This window comes from Erpetoichthys calabaricus, chromosome 6, assembly GCF_900747795.2.
Source record: "Erpetoichthys calabaricus chromosome 6, fErpCal1.3, whole genome shotgun sequence".
NCBI classification, from domain to species: Eukaryota; Metazoa; Chordata; class Cladistia; order Polypteriformes; family Polypteridae; genus Erpetoichthys; species Erpetoichthys calabaricus.
The window spans coordinates 74,940,772-74,952,425 of NC_041399.2; the positions used below are offsets into that span (position 1 = coordinate 74,940,772).

Here is an 11,654-nt window from a genome sequence, read left to right on the forward strand (position 1 = left end):
GTCCTCTGTTTATAACTACTGGCCTCCTACACTCCACTCTGTTTACCCTGATTTGCAGACCACAATATGTATTTTGTGTTTTTTAATCATCTTGCTTTCTGACCTGGAGTCACCATCTTCTGATCACAGTTACTCCTATGACTTTCTGGATTAGTATACTGTTATGCTTGACAGCAGAAATGATCAGTGGTACAATCTTTTTTTCTTTTCATTAGTTCAGGGAATCTTGGTACTTATTAACCCTACTATCTCACAGCTCCAATGATATGGGTTTGAATGGCTACAAGAGAATTAAAAACACTCAAATAAAAGAAAATTAGTTTCATAAATTAAGTTGTAGATCACCCAAAGCACTAATTATGAATTTACAAATACATTGCTTGGTCTTGTAACACCTAAGAGAGGAAGAAAATTAATATAGTGTTTTTGAAACTAAGAAATTAATGATCTAAAATAAGACCAGCATTACAGTCATAGTCATGCTCCTCACTCTAGTGTATCTTCCTTGTGACATAACAGGCTCGCTTTAAATCCCCTAACTCACCCCATAATCACAAAATACACTGATAAAAGCACTGACCAGTCTCTTCACCATTTTATTAAGATAATCCATGCTTCGAAAGGATTAAAATTGGTCAGCCATTGTTTGCATACCTGATTGAGAAGAATCAAATTTCAAATTTACATTTTAACAGGGCCAAAGGCATGCAGGTTCAGTGGATTGGTGATGCTAGACTGGTTCTAGTGTGTGTGTGTATGTGTGTGTGTGTGTGTGTTCACCATGCAAAAGACCAACGCCCTGTTCAGGGATTGTTTCTGCCTTGTGCCCTATGCTTGCTGGGATAGGCTCCTGGCCCCCACCACTACGCTCAGGATTAAACAGGCTTGGAAAATGGTGTGGTGTGGTATGAAGATGCAAAACAAAATTCCTGAAGTGGAGATTGACATGAATAACCAACATAGGCATAGTTAGAATGTGCAAAGCCCCAAACAGGTACTGACAAGGAAGTAGGAAACCTAACCACTGGCCCACTGTGCTGCCCCCTATTCTAAATTATGTTACATAAACACAATTTACTACATTTTCTTTCATTGAGTAGACATGATGTTGGCATGTTTTTTGGGAGTTATGCAGTGTGTCAGGAATATAATTCAACACTAAATTATCTTAAAACCATGCCTACAGTTCTGTTCCAAGTTATTAGTTCTCTCAAATGTATTACAAAAATAAATAAGATACTCACTTGTAAATAAGTTACAAATATAATGTTACCAGTTGTTTATCTGCAGTGTTAAATATATAAATTTAGCTAATTTTTCTTATGATAAAATAACTAGGGGCTGCTCGCTTCGCTCAACCCTCCGTCCCCCACACACTACGCGCCAAGCCAATTCGAGTCTCTGCCGCTCGCGTTGTGAAGGGGGGGCTGAACGCACGCTAAGGTAATGCGGTCGGATCAGCTGCCTTGCTGCTGCGTGTTGATCATTTAAAAGCCTGTACAGCAGCTGTCCTTTTGTCTCACTGTCTTGTTACACTGTCTCTCATAGAATGTTAAAGTGTCTCTGAGAAAATCATGTATTGTCTCCTTCCAAGCCTTCCAACATTATTTTTTTTTTTATAATAGAGAGAAATGCCTTTTAAATCTAGAGTAACTTTGGAAAAACAAAATCAAACCCTCCCTTGTGGTATGACAGGGGGCATTTTAATTGTTTAAATTATTGTCTGATTTTAGCATAACCTGTTTTAGCCTGGGACATTGCACAGTAAGCACATGATTGCATGGCACCAGTTTAACAAGGTCTTCACCTTATTGGCAGCATGGCAATCAGCAGGAGCATTAGCTGTAGTGAAAGCCCGGGAAGATAAAGGAAAATGGGTTAGTGCTGGTCAGAGTATTGCTTTGTGTTTTTGATTTTGTTGTGTGGAAAAGCAAAGGTAACTAATCCCCATTCTGTGACTCGGTATCAACCTTTTGAAATTTGCTAACTTTTTTTTTTTTTAAACTATCAATTTCATATTCAGTGATTCCTTACTACTTTTAAATTGTTACTTAACTATCTAGTTTCTGATTTAATGATGAATAAAAAATGTGTTTTTCAGCATATCTTTATATGTCAGCCTCTTATAAAATCTCCTCTTTGTAACAGCCTTTTCTGAAAATGTTGCATTAATTATAGGCACATTGCAATGGTTAAAGAACGGGATGCAAAGAATTCAATTAACACTTGAATAAAACTTCCACTTTTGTGCTCCAAAGAAATCAACAATTTGCTGTATAAAAAATAAATAAATAAGCAAAATTAGGAACACTCAGCCATAAAAAGAACAAATATTTTTGGGAACTTATTGACTGACTAAACTGCAGCATGAACTAAGAAATAACAGCAGTCTAGTTAAAAGTAATACAATGGAAGTGTTTGGTCTAAAATAATTAGAGACTCAACTGCAAGCCCTGAGATTACAGGAACACTTCTTACCACTGACTAACTGCACAACCCTAGTCATGGCACCTAACTTGCCAGCACTCTGACTGATAATAGTAATAAAGATATACAATCCTATTTTCAAAAATATTGGAACAGTATTTAAAATGCAAATAAAAACAAGACGCACTAATTTTAAAATGTTCCTTTAGCCACATTTATTTGAAAACAGTACAATGGCAAGACATATGTTTTACCTCATAAAATTAATTTGTAAACATAAGCTAATTCCAGTTTTGATGCCTGTAACACATTAAACTAACGATAGGACAGGTACCTATTTACCTGTGGAATGTGCATAAAAAGGAAAAAAAAAAAAACCAGTTTGGAACTTTCCATAAGTAACAGGTGACACCATCATGATTGGGTATTAAAGGAGCACCCCCTAAAGGATCTGTCATTTACAAGCAATGATGGGTTGACGCTTGCTACTTAGTGCTAAACTGCTTGATCAAATACTTGAACAGAAACAACATTTTTTAATGCATACTGATGGTCAAAAATTTTAGAACGCCTCAGTTTTTCTTCAGATTTAATCAGTTCAAAGGCAAAGAATGATCTAAAATTGTGAAAAGGTAAACAGTGAACTGCCAGCAGTTTAAACTGAACTTTTTAAACTGAAACTTTTTAAACTGAAAAAGTAACTATCAGAATATTACAAAGGGGCCTTCTTCAGGGAACAACTAATAGGTTACAACCTACATATATGTTCTGCAGCAATTAAAGTAACAAAAAAAAACCTTGCCAAGTTGAAACAAAAAATTTATACAGGTACACAACTCCTGTTGATTACTTAAAACCCTGTGTCTGTCTTAAAAGCAGAGCTCGAAGAGACTGTGTTACTTCACCCTCTGAAGTACTACTTGGACAATACTCCAGTGATAAAGGCAGGAAAACAGCAATTAACAAATGAAATAAGACAGAACATTATTACCTATGGTAGTGTAGGCCTTTCATTTGGAGAAACTGCAAAAAAATCAAAATATCAGTGAGCATGATGTCCTACACAATCCAAAGGCAATTAGAAACTGGAAGAAACCCTGATAGAAAGATATCTGGCAGACCAAAAGTCACAACCCAATCAAAAGACAAGTTTCTGAGGGTCACCAGCTTGTGTGATAGGTGCTTCACAGTACAGTACAACAGTGGTTGAAGAAAAGAAAGTCTCAGTTCCTTCTGTGAAGAGGAGACTTTGTCCAGTCTGCAGAAGTCCACAGCAGGTATTTCTATGCCCTATTTTATCCCTTAAGGAATGGCTTTCTTACTGCCACTCGCTCTGTCAAACCTGCAGCACAAAGTCTCATCTTCACAGTAGAAACTGATGACTTGCCTTTAGGTCTGTCTGACCTACTTTTGAGACCCGTCTTCTACTGAAAACATGTGGCGCATTATTAAGTACACCATACAACTGCTGAAGTTCTACATAAAGCAAGAATGTAGGAAAAATTCAACTTCAACATTAACATAATTAGTGTCTTCAGTTCTGAAACAATTGGTTAATGTTATAAAAAGGAAAGGTTAGAATGGGTGTTTATTTACAGTCATATGAAAAAGTTTGGGGACCCCTCTTAATTCTTTGGATTTTTGTTTATCATTGGCTGAGCTTTCAAAGTAGCAACTTCTTTTTAATATATGACATGCCTTATGGAAACAGTATTGTTTCAGCAGTGACATTAAGTTTATTAGATTAACAGAAAATATTAAATATGCATCATAACAAAATTAGACAGGTGCATACATTTGGGCACCCCAACAGAGATATTACAATATCAATACTTAGTTGAGCCTCCTTTTGCAAATATAACAGCCTCTAGACTCCTCCTATAGCCTTTGATTAGTGTCTGGATTCTGGATGGAGGTATTTTTGACCATTCTTCCATACAAAATATCTCCAGTTCAGTTAAATTTGATGGCTGCCAAGCATGGACAGCCTGCTTCAAATCATCCCATAGATTTTCGATGATTTTCAAGTCAGGGGACTGTGACGGCCATTTCAGAACATTGTACTTCTCTCTCTGCATAAATGCCTTTGTAGATTTCAAACTGTGTTTTGGGTCATTGTCTTGTTGGAATATTCAACCACTGCGTAACTTCAACTTTGTGACTGATGCTTGAACATTATCCTGAAGAATTTGTTGATATTGGGTTGAATTCATCTGACCCTCGACTTTAACAAGGGCCCAGTCCCTGAACTAGCCACACAACATGATAGAACCTCCACCAAATTTGACAGTAGGTAGCAGGTGTTTTTCTTGGAATGCAGCGTTCTTCTTCCGCAATACAAAGTGCTTTTTGTTATGATCAAATAACTCATTTTTTGTCTCATCAGTCCAAAGCACTTTGTTCCAAAATGAATCTGGCTTGTCTAAATGAGCATTTGCATATAACATGCATCTGTTTGTGGCGTGAGTGCAGAAAGGGCTTCTTTCTCATCACCCTGCCATACAGATGTTCTTTGTGCAAATTGTGCTGAATTGTAGAATGATGTACAGATACACCATCTGCAGCAAGATGTTCTTGCAGGTCTTTGGAGGTGATCTGTGGGTTGTCTGTAACCATTCTCACAATCCTGCGCATATGCCACTCCTGTATTTTTCTTGGCCTGCCAGACCTGGGTTTAACAGCAACTATGCCTGTGGCCTTCCATTTCCTGATTATATTCCTTACAGTTGAAACTGACAGTTTAAACCTCTGAGATAGCTTTTTGTAACCTTCCCCTAAACCAGCGTTTCTCAACCTTTAAGTATTTGCGACCCGAGTTTTCATAACAGTTTTAATCGTGCCCCCTAACGTTTTTTTGAAACCCTAATAAAATTTATTCCTATATTTTTTTGCTGCCGATACACCGTTACAAGTTTAAAATTTTCCTACAGATAGCGAAATTAGGCCATATATGGCAACATTTGTGCACCCTTTTTTGTTACTTCATGCCCCAACAGTTTGAGAACCGCTGCCCTAAACCATGATACTGAACGATCTTTGTTTTCAGATCTTTTGAGAGTTGCTTTGACGATCCCATGCGGTCACTCTTCAGAGGAGAGTCAAAGGGAAGCACAACTTGCTATTGACCACCTTAAATACCTTTTCTCATAATTGGACAAACCTGTCTATGAAGTTTAAGGCTTAACGAGCTAATCCAATCAATTTGGTGTTGCAAGTAAACAGTACAGAGTAGTTACATGCATTCAAATCAGCAAAATGACAAGGGTTCCCACATTTATGCACAGCCAGTTTTTCACATTTGATTTAATTTCATACAACTAATTACTGCTTCACTAAAAATCTTTGTTCGGAAAATACCCCAGTACTCAGATGTTCCTAGGAAATTAAAAACATACCACTGTTATCTTTTTTGTTGAAAGTAGAGTAAATTATTATGCAGGCTCAGAAGGGTTCCCAAACTTTTTCATATGACTGTAACAAAATAAATAAAATTGATTAGTTTATACTTTACATATCTTTTCTTTGTACTGTTTTCAATTAAATACACGTAAAAGAGCATTTACAAATCACTACTTTCCTTTGCATTTTACACACTGTCCCACCAGTTTTGGAATGGGGTTATAGGTAGAAGTTAATTGCACATGGGAAGTACCGTAAATGTCTGATGCAGTTTTAACAGCTATGCTGCTGCTTCTGACTATTTAGCAAGGAAATGGTACTTTCCAATTTTTATATTTTGTAAGATGCTTTGATCAAAAACATAATGTAAATAAATGTACAAAGGGCAATGTTAAGGTATACTCAAATTCTTTGATATTTACACCAAAATTACAAGTTTTTTGTACCTCTGGTCTCATTACTAGACTAAATTGTATAAATAAAACAATCCTTGAACTAAAAGGGCATGTCTTATTTCGAGGCATGCTCAGTTTCTTTAGTGTGTAATCCAAGTTTGCAACACTTGCATGTTCACAAACAGAATTCGGCATGTTTTTTTTTTCCCAATTCAATAGTAAAAAAATATTCTCCAGAAAATTAGTGGAAAAAAGGGAGATTGTACTGAAGATCCCAAAAAGGCATTTTTTTCAAGAAAGGCAGCCAGTGGGAGCCTGAAACAAACTGTCCTTTCACAATGTTAAATGACAGCTAATAAAAACTGGGACCACTTACATACTAAACAGCTAACCAAGAGAAAAGGAGTTCCAGTAAATGTTCTCATCTTGCTTCAAGACTTAGTTGTTATCTTATGAGTGACAGCATTAATATTAAAAAAGAAAAAAAAAAAGAACAACTCATAAATAAGGGCAGTCAAAATATATATATATATATTTTTTTACTGCAGCCTAAAATTTGACCTTGGATGCTCAATACATTATATGAGTAAAACTGCAACAAATCCACAATACACACTGTGAAGTAGGAAATAAAAAAAACACAATGGAGATAAAAAAAATCCCATTTCTGAAGCAAGAAATCAAAAGGCAACTACAAACTGATATAACAAGTGTGTGTAACACTATTAATAAAGTCTGTATTTTACTCACTAATAACCTATAAATGTGTGGTTGAAAGCTTAAGATTTTTGCATTTTCCTTGAATTATTATCTGCCTGTGCGAAAAGCTCTGATTATGACATTTACAGAGATAGAAAATGAAACTCCAAATATGCCTAAAGCAATGCCTCCAAGGTGCATTGATAAAATCACACTCATGAAGCATCACTATTCATTTAGAGGTTGATGTCGTTGTGCATCTCAAAGACACTTGCTTAGTCAAATTAAGCAAAAGTACACAAATGATAACCTATAAAAATTCAGAAAAAGCAAATCCAGGGATGAAAGGTATATGGAATTTTAATAAATGTAAAAAATCTTCTGAGACTGTTGCAACAGTGACTTTTTTTTTATACTTTATTAAACTTGTTCCTGTGTCAAAAAGCGAGTACAAGTGAGTACAACTTTCTTCCAAAACATCAGTTAAGATTTGCATTGTTAACCAGATTACTGGACTAAATTTATTCACATTTTTTACCAGCTTGATTATTTACCATGAAATGCTTTGTATTGTGATGCTTAGATTAAATTTTCAATACTAACATTATAATATCCTACAACTGAGTTGCTTCTACTACTAGGCTAATTGTTAATAATATATGAATATATTTTTATTGCTGCAGGGAGAGCTGGAAGAGGTAGCAGAATAGAAAGGGCTACAAGTGTTTTGAAAAAAAGTGGTCAGCACATTTTTTTCTCATGGAAAAAGTAGAGATCTAGCAACAGCTCAAGAGGAGTTTAATCTGCCCAAACATAAAATGATTACAGAATCTCCAACAAGAGTGGGGTCCGATCAAAATATTGTTGGAAGAGTGCTGGAGCAGGAGAAAGCCATTGCAAAGATACTATCTGCTGACAGAAAAAACAGACACCTCGTGCCCATGTGGCAAGACACTGGCATACTCGAGTCAGTACAGAAGGTTCTAAATCCACTGGTTAGTTTCACAGTTGTACTGTAAGGGAATCATATGTCAGTGTATCATATGTGAAGCCTGTGCTCCACCTGCTCAGTGAGGAGGTCCTGCAGCCAGAGAATAAGCAATCAGAACTCACAAAGAACATTAAAACTACTGTCAACAGCTACTTGAATGACAAATATGATGACACTGCTACTGATGACCTTCTGGACATATTATCCCTCCTTGATCCTCTGTAGTGTACAAGAGAAAATGTGTGTTGCTTTTAAATTAAAAAAAACAAGATCCCAAATTATATTAGATACTGTTCTACCTAAGATTTTTAAGTGATAGAGAATAGAGGTAGATATTTATTGCTGCTAGTAATGCAGATTTGGTTTGTATTGAATTATGTTTGCAATTTTACATGTTTACACAGTTAAACTGTTGTGTACACTGTTTTTCTAAATTGATACACTCCCTTCTTAATTACAGCTACTGTAAGTGCAATCATTCTGAAAACCTGGAAATCAAAAACATTCCAGAATTTTAAGGAAATGTTAACTTTATATTGTTTATGTGCCATTTCTCAAAATAAATCACATCTTTTTAATATTTTTTTATTTTAACTTGTTTATTCAGAATATTATATGATAGCTACTCTTTAAACATGTAAACAGTAATATGAAACTATATTGTGAAAATTATCAAAATCAATTGATACAGAAAAAAATACATGACAATATTTTTGTCCATATCACCCAGCCCTAGTTGAACTGTATAATGTCTCCTAACATTGTGCCTGTCTTCATCCTTGGTAGTTAAAGTAACTGGAAAAATGCATTTTTTGAGACACTATACACTCACCGAACAATTATGAAGAACACTAAACTAATAATAGAGCATGGCTTCCTTTTACTCTCAAAACAACATCAATTCTTCATGACATGAATTCTACAAGATGTTGGAAACATTACTTTGAGATTCTGATTCATGGTGACATGAAAGCAACACACCACTTCAGCTATATACATTCACACTGAAAATCTCCCATTCCACCACATCCCAAAGATGTTCTATTGGACTCGGATCAGGTGAATGTGAAAAATGTTGGAGAACAATGAACTCATTTAAAACTGGTTTAAGACAACTGTTGCTCTGTGACATGATGCATTATCATTCTGGAAGTAGCCATTAGAAGATGGGTAAATTGTACCCATGATGGGATGCCCATGGTCAGTAATAATATTAAAATAGGCTAAGGCATTCAAGCAATTATTAATGGGTAATAACAGGCCCAAAGTGTGACAAAAAAACACTCCCCCCACCAACCTGGACAGCTGACACAAGGGAGGTTGGGTGCATAGATTCATGCTGTTGGCACCAAATTTTGACCCTATCACATTTGTGTCTCAGCAGAAACCAAGACACATCAGACCAGGCTACAATTTTCCAGTCTACAACTGTCTGGTTTCAGAGAACCTGTGCCCATTGCAACCTAAGATTTATGTTCCAGGCTAGCAGGGGGTCCTGATGTGGTCTTCTGCTGTTACAGCCCACTTGCCTCAATGTTCAACATGTTCTGCATTCCGAGATGCTTTTCTGTTCACCACAGTTGTACAGAGTGGTTATCACAGTTATCATAGCCTTCATGTCACCTTGAACCTGTCTGACCATTCTGCTCTGATCTCCCTCATCAACTATGGATTTACATCTGCAGAATTACTACTTATTTGATATTTTTGGTTTTCCAAGCCATTCTGAGTAAACTCCCCAAGCTGCTGCTTTGCAGTAAGGAGACTGTGGAAGATTGTGGGTTCGCTTCCCGGTTCCTCCCTGTGTGGATAGCGCTTTGAGTACTGAGAAAAGCGCTATATAAATGTAATGAATTATTATTATTATTAAGCTGTTGTGTGTGAATATCTAACATCAACAGTTACAGAAATATTCAAACCAGCCCATCTGACACCAATAAATCATGCCAGAGTCAAAATCACTGAGGTAAATTTTTTTTTCCCCTTCTGGTGATTGATGAGAACGTTAAGTTCCAGACCTGTATCTCTACGATTTTATGCATTGTGCTACTGCCATGTGATTGGTCAATTAGATAATTGCAAGGATACGCAGGCATGAATGTACACTGGATATTTATGGGGTGTTCAGTTCTGGGTCTTGCATTTGTATTTTACTTTGCACTTTGTTTTGTACTGTCAGTTACATTCTGAGTGATTCACTATATGAGCATGTGCAAATCACTTAATCTGCCTGTTAATCTGTACTGTTTTTTTTCCCGTGAGTACTTCGTATTGAATGGTGCTGACAGAGCAGCTGCATTTCCGTGAGATCAATAAAGTACTATCTACATGATAATGCCGTACAGTTTTTCACTGCATTGTATATTGCTAGTTTTCCAGCGTTTTTAGAGCTTATATTAAAGTTTTACTTTAATAAGGCTTTTTGATTTATGTAAACTGTAAAAACAGACAGAGCATTAAATAACGAACTATATAACGTCAAAACCAAAAAGGTGATCAAAAAACATCTACGTTACACACACTGGCTGGGATTTAAAAAGAACCAAGTCGGTAATGAGATAATAACATAACGTTATGACACATCTAAACATAACCATCGATAAAAAACAAACGGCTCCAAAGACAATATCTACCGTGTTATCTGTATTATTAACCTAATATACAAGCTCAAATACAAAAAAATTAACTCACTTTTAAAAATGGAGCATTTAAAAAGACAAATAGATCCCACTTTTTTGAGTAGTCACTCCACGGTTGAGTAACTGTAAGAATAGATGAGTTAACATAAAATGCAAAATACGAGAAGATAAAGGTCTTCTGAAAACTATTTTAAAACATTCATAGCCAGAAAACTCCAAAGCGTTTGACAGCCAAACCCAGGCACCGTTTTCCTCAGGAGGTGAACCACGCTCGCGATGCAAGAAGATGGACGCCACAATGTCCGTTATGAAAAGCCGAAAAGTTACTACAAAAAGCTGTGCTGCCAAGGTCAGCCTAAAAGGGGGCCTCGCGGGTTTATCAAGCCTCATTCCGTCAAATCCGTGACGGCGTCCTTACCCACAGTGGACTTGCAGGCTTCGCAGAAAGTGTCGTCGGTGAATCTCTCCATCAGACTGGTTTTGCCGACTCCACGGGAGCCGATGATGATAACCTGCAGCTTGTAGTCAGCGGGCCGAGGCGGCAGTTTCCTGCGGCGGGACTGGGCGCTCGGCAGTGCCGGGGACCCGCTCAGGGAACTGCCAGACCTACGGGGTACCTCGTACCTCGGATCCATCAAACTAGCCGCATGGAAGAATGTGGATGGGGGGCGGAGGGAGAGAAAGGCCGCTGTGTAAAAAGCAAGCCCGTTACTTCTTCCTGCAAAGTTCTCCAAAAAGTTTTCCTCTCCCTTGGCAATGTGTCACAGTGCAGAGGTAACAGGAAACGAAGAGTGACATCATGGAGGAGTGTAGTGGGATCGGGAAGAGAAGCCGAACTGGGAGAAAGGAAGAGGACACCATCTAGAGGAAGGATGTCTAGCTGCTTCTTGTGCATATTTATTAGCAGATTTATGGAGAAGGGTGTAACTGCGGCCTCTGTTGGATTTATTTTTGGTATTTGGTTTGACTATCTATATATCTATCTGTGGAGACCTAGGTCTGTTATACTGTTTGTATATTTGTAGTTGGAAATCCACAAAGGAAAAAAATGAATCACGTATCATAAAACAGTTTCTTATTCCTAAGCTTTCGATTCCAACCAGC

The 11,654-nt window shown here is 37.0% G+C and overlaps 1 protein-coding gene across 1 annotated transcript in view; it reads right to left on the reverse strand.

The window, feature by feature from the left end:
- Nucleotides 1-11,389, reverse strand: part of rab12 (RAB12, member RAS oncogene family) — a 56,641-nt gene extending 45,252 nt beyond the window's left edge. The window contains exon 1 of the mRNA XM_028803715.2: nt 10,969-11,389. Coding sequence (XP_028659548.1) covers nt 10,969-11,185 — 217 coding nt within the window. The 5' untranslated portion in view covers nt 11,186-11,389. The remainder of the gene's footprint in view (nt 1-10,968) is intronic.
- Nucleotides 11,390-11,654: the final 265 nt, after the last annotated feature.